General features: G+C 34.1%; 1 protein-coding gene across 8 annotated transcripts in view; it reads right to left on the bottom strand.

Annotated features, from left to right (window-relative positions):
• The window catches only part of SLC4A10 (solute carrier family 4 member 10), a 399,681-nt gene that overhangs the window by 99,703 nt on the left and 287,734 nt on the right, over positions 1-12,244 (bottom strand). For all 8 annotated transcript variants that reach the window (XM_069080754.1, XM_069080757.1, XM_069080758.1 and 5 more), the window contains 2 exons: positions 5,775-5,932; positions 1,941-2,028 (listed from right to left, as the gene is read on the bottom strand). In XM_069080754.1, the coding sequence (XP_068936855.1) occupies positions 1,941-2,028; positions 5,775-5,932 (246 nt within the window). The remainder of the gene's footprint in view (positions 1-1,940; positions 2,029-5,774; positions 5,933-12,244) is intronic.

Below are 12,244 nucleotides of genomic sequence, written 5' to 3'. Positions count from 1 at the left end.
AGCTTTTGCAATTTCTGATAGGCACCATGGGGCTAGAACTGATAGCACAGCTTTACCTTGGAATTCTACTCTGATGCACATACACCATGGGTGAATTTTGCAGTGGGCTGGTTGATCAGCACAGGTACCCAGGAACATACAAGAAATATCAGTGAATACACCAAGGAGGTGTATTCACTGAGATCAGCACCTTAGGCATTAAGGCCAGTGCTTCCTTCCAATCTCTTACTCTCTTGCCCAATAGTCACTCCTCCTACTTTGACCTAACAGTCTCCTTATATTAGATGTTATTTTTAAAATTTAAAATTTATTATTTACTTTTAGTTTACAGCATTCCATTCCACAATCCCTTGAGTTCCAAATTTTCTCCCCTTCCTTCGACATGCAATTATATTAGATTTTTAAAAACTATTTTTTATAGCATGGCTCTATTTGGCTTCTGGTGAAGCCTGTGAACCCTTTTACAGAATATTGTTTTTAAATTCATGAGATAATATAACTCATATTTCAAAGGAAATTAATTATACTGGATACAATTATTAGCAAATATACATACATAAATATGTATGTGTATGTATATATGTGTGTACACATACAAACATATTATATATATATTTATATAGTTCATGGACTCCAGCATTAGAACTCCTCTGTATATACTAAAGTGTATACTTTCTACTGCTCACTCTATACTCCTGATCATAGCTGGTCACTTCCTCCTACAACACTCATACACCAGTTTCTTTCCAACTCCCTTCCACCTCTAAAAATGGAGTATGGCAATATTTGTACCATCAACTGCTTTGCTCATTAGTTGCTCAAATAGCAGCAAGTCCTTCACATTGCCCACAGAGGGTCACCTGTGTGACTCTCAACCCCTTTTCCTCCCCTGCACATTATTGCAGACTCCTGACACTATTTAGGAGACAACAGGAACACAGTCAATAAATCAGTTCCTTATGAAACCTGGCAGAACAAAAGCAATTGTCTGAAGCACGCTATTTAAGGCCATATAGAGATCTTAAATTAGTTCTTATAATGAATTCATATACATGCATATATACTTATAAAAATAACCACAGACAACCATATAATACAAATTGAAAAAGTATGATAGTTTTTACATAGGATGATATGTCATTATAGTGGAACTTCATATCTAGAAATTCAAACTTAAAAAGCAAGGAACGGGTTCAATATGCAATGTTGCATGACCTTCTGTATAAAATCTTCAGGTTTTGTCAGCCATTAATTCCAGGGACTATGTTTCTCCATTGTTTAGTTATTGGTGTGTATTTCCAAAAATAATACTTCCCAATTTATTTGCTATGGATTTTTATCTCATCTATTTTTTTGGCACACAATCTTCTTCCTGTCAAACTAAAGTAACCTATTCATTGCTGCAAAATTCTCCAAATTATAGTCTAAGCAAGCATGCAAAGTTACATGTTAGACTACTGTGTTAGTATTCTATTTTAATAACATCCAACTATTCTACTCCCTTTTAGGGAGGGCAGGTTGATAGAAGTAGTGATTGTTTTGGATGCTACATGATTTATGTAATTAAGCCACCACTGTTGTTTTTACACTATTTTGATAATAATATGTAATGGAACTTGAAGATTATTATTATCATTAGCAAAGTTGTTATTCTTCATATGTGTGACTTAAAAGATTTGACACATTCCTAAGAATAAATTCCATAATTTTTACAAAGAGATAACATTTTATTCTTTGGAAGGTTTTATAGAAGTTCAATGGAAAAACATAACTTGATCCATGGAAATTTTGTACCTTTTCAACTTTGCAGGAAGACATCTATTCTATAAAGTAAGAAAAGTGATGTATACTTATCTCTGGGAGTTGGGGGTCTAGATTGTGACACAATCTAAGTTTACAACAACAAGAACAAAAATTACCCAACTGGGGGCTATATATACCTCATCTGTCATTAGGGTTGCAATTGATCTGCCAATCTCATGGTACTGTTGACCCTTTCCCAATGGTCCCAGAAGGATAAACAAAAATCTGCAATACAGGAAGAAAATGTTATCAGACAGAAAAGCAAATTCTGTTTCATCTATTATAGAATCACATCTCAAATGCATTACTGATAAAAGGGCCGTCATCATGTATCATTCATTTTCTCACAGTTTAAAGTTAAAGTGAGAAATTATAATGTGTTTTTGCTTAGTTTCATTGTTTTGGTGAGTTTTTGATGGAGAGAGGACAGGAGAGAAAAGAGTAACATAAAATGGATTGTCATGACTTATGCCCCCATAGTCTTTCTGACCTCAATGGTTTTTTTCTTTTCCCTTAGAAGGTTAATTTTTGAGTCATCTTATGGAACACATATAACTCACATGAGGGGCCTCAGTACTATAAAATACTCCAGAACTACTATAATGTAAAAAAGCAAGAGAGTAAGAATGAACTTTTGTGAAAGAAAGGAATAAAACTGACTTCTATACAAAATGGAGTGGATGATCAGGGGGAAAAGGGAGGGGTCTTGGAAAAGTACTGAAGTTTATGGGAAGAGGTCTGTGTTTCAGAAATGGAGAGGCCCATGTAAAATCTATATTCAGTGGCAAAACTGTAGTCAGATACCAAAGGCATTCTGGGTAGAAAAAAATTAGAGAGCTCCTGATCCAAAATATTTCCCTTGACAAGTAAGGGGGTGGGCTAGAGGAAGAAGGGAACCAACCCAAATTTTGACCCAATTTTCATATTGTATTAAAAGTCCAATCTTGTATATTCTGGTCAGTTCTTTTCATTAATTTAGTTTTATTAAATTCAAGCAGAGTTTCCAATTAGCCCTTTATATACGCTACTCCATGTGTCCTCCAGTTAGGAAGAGAATACAGCACTACCCTATCTCTCATAAGGTAAATGTCTCATACCTCAAATGAAGTTGTACAAGTTCAATACCACTCTGTATTTTGCTACCCTGTTCTATTTGAGGTTATGTAAGCTGAATTTTAACTTGGATTAAAATAGTTCTCATAGTTCCATATGTTATTATATAAGAAAATTTAGAAGCTATTCATGATTATTTGTGTATATGTGTATATACATATCATGAATAGCTTCTAAATTTTCTTGTATAATAACATACAGAACTATGAGAAAAACTTCCAGCTTGAGAGTTATGATCCTACAGCTTCAGAAGACATAATACACATGTATTATACATATGTACATTATATGCATATATATCATATGTACTACATACATATTATTGTATACAATTATATACATATGTATTACATGATATCTATTACAGAGTCTGAAACTGTAGGTGACACAAGCTAGAAGTAACCCTAGAGGTTATCGTGTCCAAACTTCCTCCTTTACATATGAGGAAACAGACTGAGGGAGATTGTGCATCTTGTTTTGTCCAAAGTCACAGGTCAATGTGAGGGGATGGATTGGAATCCAGGACCTTTGGTTTTAGTGCCAGGGCTCCTTTCATTCAATTCTAAGTCAACTGGAGTATAGAAATAGTTATTATGGGTTAAAAAAAATTGGGATAATTTTATGTAGTAATTTGTGTATGGGTACTTTATCCATAGAATTCTTTTGAGAAACTTACTAACCTATGCACTTTATGATATTTCTCAGTTCTTCATTCCACAAATTATTTATATAGTTCTAAAAACTATTTCTTGACATTTTTAATGTGTGTTGCCTTATTTTCAAAGTCCAGCCTTTTGCCCTACCAAGAAAAAGATAATTAGGAACCCTGAATAGCTTTCTTTGTACCATTCATTATCTCTACACCTCTAACAAATTTGCTATTATTTTCCACCTTGCCTAACTAAATAGTACAGTCTTTTTTTCCTCTCTTTTTAATATGCAAACCTATAGGGATTCTATTTTTTTCCCATTGTTTTCAATACATTTTCCCTGTGTGTTTGAAGTAAGGTTACTTAAACCTAAGATGTTTTTCAGAGTGAGGTTATAAATGTACCCTGGTGTATATCATGACTTTAATTTTTTTCTCTTTTTAAATGTTATTTCCTTCTGACATTGAGTCAATCCCTATCATTTCAACAAGTGGTATTAACACAGAGTTCATCAGATTTTTCTAAGCCACCAAGTTATATACTAAACCAAATGGAAGACTGAATTGTTTTTATGGGCCCAATTAAATAAACTACTCTCATTCTAATATCATGCAATCTAACCCATGCCAGGGAAATTTGAGGTCTTGAATCTGAATCCTAGCTAATAACAGTACCTTCAAATCTCCGAACAAGTTATGCAAGTAGTGTCTATATATGAATACTAGACCTAATGAAACATTTCAAGTTGCAGTGTGATTTGGTCAACCTGCCCCTCCCATACACATAAGGAATGAATCAGACCTTTATTTTCACCATTGGCTTTTAAATAGTATCAATACAAGTATCTGCTTGAAATTGCAAGATAAACCAGAGAGCCCTTCCCTGTGATACCAGCAGAGAAATGAGCCAAGGCAAAAATTAAGCCCATTCAATTCCACTCCACATTTTAGAGAATTTTCTCTTCTCTCTCTCTGGTCTTTGAAGAATGATCTAAGCTCCTAGTTAGAGGATGCTGTTGCCAATAGGGTATACCTTGAAGCATGCCCAAAAAGCAGCCCTTTGACCTGAAAGGTCTTCTGTATTTTCCTGACACAGTGTCTTAAATCACAAGATTACAGCTTTTTATTATCTGGAGAGGTCACATATAAGTGTGCTAACACATCATCAGAGTGTATTTGATTACTACTCATTCTGAGACAATGGGATTCTGGACATTTTAACTATGACTCTGAGTAGAGAGGATATATATATATATATACACACATATAATTCTAATGATATATATATATATGTATATATATATATATATATATATATATATACATATCATTAGAATTTGGAGATAAAGTGGACAGAAGTGAGTAAGGTTGTACCAGGCACAGAGTTGGAATAATGCTTAAATACAGATTTTTCTTTCCTAAGTCATAAATGTTTGCAATGAAGAAAACTTTTTAATTTTCAAATTTCAGTCCATGGCACTCAAAGTTCCCAACTGCACACCAATTGCACAATGTCAACTGATGAAACTGAAGCAAAACTCCTTCTTCTAGAGTAATTATGTTGATTTGTATAGATATAGCTTTGATCTCTTCATTTCCACTTAATTTGTGCCTGGGAATGAATGAAGTGGTTCATGTCATTTCCTAAGGGCTATTTTTAATGGCTTGTGCACCGTTTCATATATATTAGAGTTCTAACCATGGTAGACCCATCTTCACAAGTCATGGAAAATTGGATCCTGGATAAGTTCACACAAAGAGATGTCTCTTTGTTATATGATTTGATCTATTAAATGAAATATAAATATTCCTTACACAGGAGCAAACAAAGGATTTCTGGAGTTTGCTGTAGTGTGAGCCAGGGTACCTAAAGATTCAGCCGTTGAGGTGTGTACCTAAATGGGCTGGTGTTATATATGTGGCAGTTCATGGAAGGAGGGTTCATGGGAATGAAAGAATGTAATTTGCCAGGATATTCAAGAGACTCAAGGGAATGTTGCATGTGAGAGAACCATTGAGATATCCAAACATCTTGCTTTTCTTATTCTTAGACCAAAAGGGGGAAACAAAACAATATTCATTTTTTTAAAAAATGAACTTATCCACTGGTTTTCAAAAGAACACCAGTAAGATGAAGTTCTATTATAACTAGTTATTTCTCTCAACAAACAGATGAAGAAAATAGTAATAACTTTTTGGGAAATTTTACCTGGTCGGAATCGGCACCTCAGCCAGTCCTGTGAGTAATACCGCTGGGGACAATCTAACAAATGCAACTATAGTTCGGTCCAAGAATTCTAGTTCACCCACTAAGATGTTTGAAGCTTCTGCCCCAGGAGGAATCTTTTTCATGAAATGTAGATCAACCTGATAGTATCAAAATTTAAAATAAAATTAATTCAAAAAAAGGAATATATATGGTAAGTCACGTATGCTATATAGCACAATGTTCCTTGAACATTTCAGGCCTTCAACAAATGTTTCTTAAATGAATTACCTACTGCTAAAAAACCTTTTTCCTTTTTATGATAAGATGCTTTAAAAAAAGCAAACACAGTTATTACTATAAAATGGGGCCCTTAGCTTTGAATCCTCTAGATTTTCTATTAATTATAAAAGAAGTGGAACTTCCTTTTCATCTTCAATTACTTTGCCATTTCTGAACTTGTTGGCATGTTTAATTAAGTAAGAGTCTTTCCTTACATTTTCTGACAATAACTTATCTGGTCCATGGATCGGGATTTAAATATGCTCTTACTCTCTCACTTTTTTGTGGTCATTAACACCAAAATATAATGTAATTCAGAACATATTGTGTGTTTTTTGGAAAATGTTTTCATCTAACATATGCCAATTACAAACAAAACTATGGATGGCAGTATATATTTTCCTTCTTTACATTTGAGAAGCAAAAGTTGAAAAAGCTAAGTAGTACAAAGGCTCTGGGGAGGTATTATTTTTTCCTGTGCCATTATAGTTGACTATAATGGACTGAGACAACTTCTCTTTATTCATTAATTCTTTAAACATTTATTGAGGACCTACCATGTGCAAGGCATATTTCCTAAGTGGAAGGCTTAAAAGTGGCATAAGAGAAAAAAAAAAACAAATAAAAGTATTCAAATTTAGAGGGTTAGAAACCCCTAAAAGCCCCTAAATACTGACATGAGCATCCATGAGTGAAATGAATGGCCACAGACTGCAATAAACAATTAACAAAAGAAATGCTTGATAAGAGGGAGATATGATAAGTATCTATATGAAGTACTGACTCACGTGCTCAGGTTCTGATGTGGATCCTGAGAATGAGGCTAAAATCAATTTAATTAAATCCACTTTATCTTTCTTTCTGGTCCCTTTTGGCTAGATTTTCATGAATATCTGTGCTTCTAGGGGAAACTATGGGTATATGCTTTGTAGAATATAATCTCTCAGCTTAATAAACTAAAGGGTACGAAGGAGAGGGGAAATAACTAGAAGAGGGAAAGAAAAGGAAGAGCATTAATGAACACAGGTGAGGTCAGTGCAGATTTTTCAGGCTATAAAGACCTTTTGTGAGAATGATCCTTTGGGAGTAATCTTTTCAAGTCTAAAGTGGAATATTCTTAAAGTTTTAGGCCTAGCGCCTTGTAAAGCACTTGTCTTCAGAAGAGTTGGACTAAATTAGCTGTTTTCTGTAAGCAGAAAAGGTGTTTTTATGCTTAATTTCTAGGTAAATATTGAGGGTTGGCCAAGGATGCCCATAGGGCTGTACTGTTAATTTTGTAAAATTCAATGTGTAGAATCTACATTTAATTAAAAGTTTGAAAAACAACCATACTATCTATCTTGGAAATAAAGACTACTATAGAGAACTCAAATTTATTTTAAAGGGAAGTTGAAAATTTCAAGAAGAAAAAAATATTGAAAAAAGGAAAGACTGGAATAGCATAGATCCTCAAAAGAATAATTGTAACAATAATAAAAACAGATGTTTAGAAAAGGCGAACTCATAATTGCAAGTACAAAAAAAATCCAGTTATTTAAAGTATAATAACTTGAATTATCAATATGACCAGAAAGATCATTTGGATGAGATAGAAATATTTTGCACATATTTTCAATAATTGTCTGGAACAAGTGTATATTTCAGAAATCTTTCTGAGGAGAAAATTATAACTAAGCTACATTTCCCTTGATACAATGAAAAAAGCACATAGTGCTAATATTGCTGGAACAAAATTGTCAAGTGGCAAATCCTAATAATTTAAAATAACTGTACAATTGGTTGCCAACATAATTTCAGTGGAAATCTTAATTTCCATCTACAAAAATTCTATCTAGCATTTGTTTGGGTTTCTAAAAGATAAAAATCATAATGTTAAATATTCAAATTAAAAAATAACTACCTTAATTTACATAACAGAAAAGTATTCCAGTTATCTAACAGAGAACTAAATGGTTATGTAAATTAGTTTCTATTTATGCAGAAACACAAGTGAGGCCTTTACACACTTTTTTTTTTTTTAAAGCAATCGGGGTTAAGTAACTTGCTCAAGGTTACACAGCCAGGTGTTTCTGGGTGGGTGCTAAGTGTCTGAGCCCGGATTCAATCCCCAGGTCATCCCGACACTGGAGCCTGGTGCTCTTACTCGCTGTGCTACCTGGCCACCCCTTACACACATCTTTTAATGTTATCAATTCAACAACATTCAAAGCATCATTTCATAGAAGAATCTGCCATCAGAATATGGCTGTCAGGTGACTAGTAAGAAGCTCATATTTGAAAGAGGTATCAGATTAAAGGGAGACTCCTTAAGGCTTCTCAGAAAACAATTCATAAAAATCTCCAAAAAGAAAAAGAAGCTGACAGGAGGTAATAGAAGATCTTCCATAGGACTTCTTCAGGTCCATGGAGAAATCTCCATGGATCCTCTAGGTCTATCTGCTCATTATTTATAAGCACACTGAATTAAGAAATATTAAATACGTTCAAGAATTGTATATTATAGATAGAACTAGGAAAAGAATCTCAAGTAAGGTAACTAAAATGAAAAGCTCTGGCTTCTATTTCAAAAGATTGTTTTATCTGAGGAATTCAGAATTTGTCAAGTTATTTCTTTTGGCAAATCTTCCTCAAGTGTAGAGGTTCTCTCTCCATTGAAAATTATAAGGCCAGGTAGCGACATCTGAAAAACAAAGCTAAAAGATGCACGCAGACTAGCAGGAATGAATTACCTCATGGTCTGAGAGGATAAATGTATCCAGTGCAGGTAAATTAAAAAAAATACTGTCGTTTTCTGGTATTTCACTTGCAGGACTAAGTAATAAAGAAAGGATACCAAGGACTTGAACAGAGGAGATAGATAATTTATTTCAATTAAAGATTACTCTGCAAGATAAACACTAAAATTAAAGCTAGATTACAAACAGTGTGAATAAAGAATCACCCTGAAATGATGGCATGTATTCAAATTTGCACTATTCAAAGTTATAATTATGTTAAATATGGTTATTGGTTCCAGCTCAGTGGAAATACACAGTGCATATTCAAATAATGGGACCATTTCAGGGTATTTATTATTCACACTAATAGAACAAGATTCATCCTCCTGAGTTCAAATTTGGCCTCAGACACTTACTATTTGGGTGACTCTGGACAATTCACTTAACCCTGTTTCCCTCAGTTTCCTCATCTGGAAAATGAGCTGGAGAAGGAAATAGCCAACCAATTTAGCATCTTTGCCAAGAAAATCCCAAATGGGGTCATGAAGAGTTAGACACAACTGACAAAAGAATGAACTACAACAAGAGGATCTAGCTTTATTGGGCAAGTTTTATAGTGTGAACATTGCAGAGGTAGCTGTTTCCATGGGTCACTGTATACAAGTGGATTAAAATACATAAAAGGAGGGGAGTCAGTCATGAATTGAGAAGTACAAGAAATGTATAAACTGAGCACCATTTTGGTATCCCTGAAATATTAAAAGGACAAGAGGAAGGCCTTCAGCACTTTGGGCATAACCTCTTAAGGATTTACAAAGTAATTATACAAGATAGTGGGGTATGGACAGATTGTGATTTTCACTGCTAGTAAAACCCACATAATTAGATAATAGATTTAATCAAATATTAAAGTAAATAAATTATTTATAAGTGTGTAAAACAGTTACTTTATTAGTGGTTTAAGGACACACACATATCCACTAAATTTAACATTTTTTCCCCCATTTTGCTTCAGTGTTTATTCTCTCTCCCCTGTCTCCTCTCTGGTGAGGAAATCACATCATATCATTTGTAGATTGTTAAATTTTGTAATGATAAACAGAAAACTCCATTGGTTTGGATCTTTGCATCAACAATTTCAGTAAACAGTCTTAGAAAGGGAGTTATTATTCCTCCCCTTCCCCAAAACTCAAAGACATGGAGAGTATATACAATGAAAAGAGAAATGCAAAGCATCTCCACTCAGCCAGATCTCTACAGAAAAATAGTGTATAAAAGACCTCATCACAATTTCCTATGGTGCTAGTGATACAGAAAAGGTCAACAGCAACAGAAAAAAAAATCAAGGACAGATTTTGTCACAGTTTTCTAGGGCAATTAGTAGCAGAACTGAGCAAAGTTAAGGACTTGTTAAAATTTAGGAATGAAGAATAGCCTTGTTTTTATTCCTTTATTCACCATTGTTTTATTTTGTGTGTCTCCCTAGAATGGTTCCTCAGGGATTAAAATTCCAGAGGACTGATTTTTTTTTTTTATATTTTGATGAAAATGGAGATCTCTGGGGAAAAAGACTATAATGGCGTAGACTATTCAAAACACAATTGTAATCAATTTTTGATGAAAATGGAGCCCCAGATTCTCTGGCTGTGAGTTTGTCTGATGCTTTTCTTATCCTTAGATTTAGAGGCAGTACTGTTGCCTTGTCTATAAAGACCACTTAGCCAAATGTCATAGGTATAAAGCATAAGGGGACAGTCAGCAGGAAGTAATAGAACATGCACTGAGCATGGAGTCAGGAGATCTGGGGTCATATTCCAGTTTATATACTAACTGGGTGACTATGCATAAGTTACTCCCTTACCTGAACCCAAGTTTCTTCAAATAATACTTAATAATACTTCAAATAATAGGACAGGTAGGGAAGGAAAGTGCTTCAAAGCACTTTGTAATCTCTAAAGTGCTTATATAAATGTGAGATTATTATTTACACATAATATTTAGTTCCTTAAAAACTCAATTCTGATACAATATTCTTGGGGAAGCACTTCTTTGTACCCCTACTTTGTAATACTTTCCCCTTTTTCAAAATAAATTATATTTTTGTGTTTTGATGTTATATTCCCTCAGGAGAACATATTCTCCTCGAAGGCAGGGATTGTTCCAGTTCCATTGTTGTTGCTTTCTCTTATCTTTGTGTCTCCAGGGGACCCTAAATAGATCTTTATTGAGTTGAATTGAACTAAATTGTCTAATGTACTGGTTTCTATTTTGATTCTTTGAGGTACATTTTTTAAAATGCATATGTCCATCATTTCCTTCTCCATTTCTAAAGGTGCTTTTTAGGTCATAAAAATAATCAATCATGTCCATGCTTCCTGGGAGAGCATATGATATTCTGTTTTGAACTGAATTTGGTCAAAGAAAGTGTCTTAAATTAGTTCTGTGACTGCCTATTGTCATGGCTAAAGCCTAAATAATCTTGGGAATTTGGTGTTGAGTCCTATCTTGGCAGTTATTCTAGAATGGGTAGAAACACAGGCATAGCCCTGAAAACTCCTAATTAAATGTTAGCATCTGATCTGGATATGTCCTTGACAAAGTCAGGCTTAATTTCTTTGGGCCCCCTTTCAGTCAAGATTTGTATTCTCTCTCATTGGTCCTGTATCTAGATAAAAGAGAATGAGACTTTGCTCCAGACACTCTGCCACAGTTTGGAACCAGAAATGATAAGAATGTCCCTTTAGTTTCGGAAAGATTTCTTCTGGGCCAAGACTGTGTCATTTTGGATACTGATCATGGAAATGGGTTAATGGAGAGAATAAAAGAGAGACGTAGGAGTATAGGAATACCACCTGGTATACTTGACCTCATTCTTTTGAGAACACACTCTGTGTGCTGTGGTATGCTAGAAAAAATGTTTGGGAGCATACTTGGGAGAAAAGTTTTAAATCCTTAATGTTCATTGCAGAGGGAGAAGGGAAGAGGGAAATGGATTAAAAAACTTTTTGCAAAAATACTTCCCATTATACTGGAAAGGACCCCTGACCAGAGAATCAGGAGGTCCTGGTTCTGGTCTTGTCCCTGCCACTAATTTGCTGTATAGCTCTTAATAAGCCACTTCACTCTTTGACCCTCAGTTTCCTCCCCTGTAAAATGAGGATGATAGACTAGGTAATACTTGCAGTCTTTTCCATACTAAATAACTATATTATTATTATATTATATGTATATAATATAATATAAATATATATTATATATAACTATATTATAAATAACAATACTAAAAAACTAGGCAATTTTAAAATCATTTTTAAGCAAATTAAATACTTTAAGGTAGACTGATGAGATCCTGTGCACATGTAGAAATCAGCTAGTTAGGGCCACTGGGGCTTATTACAAAGGAAAGAAACTAACAGTGTTTGATAAATGTGGAAACTTATTTATTCACTAAGTGTTGGTTTGGAATAAAAAGGA

This window comes from Petaurus breviceps, unplaced genomic scaffold (assembly GCF_028583685.1).
Source record: "Petaurus breviceps papuanus isolate PSGF00001 unplaced genomic scaffold, PetGlider_PUasm1.0 91133, whole genome shotgun sequence".
Lineage (NCBI taxonomy): Eukaryota > Metazoa > Chordata > Mammalia > Diprotodontia > Petauridae > Petaurus > Petaurus breviceps.
The sequence above is the reverse complement of the archived record's forward strand: the minus strand, read 5'-3'. Positions and strand labels throughout refer to the sequence as shown.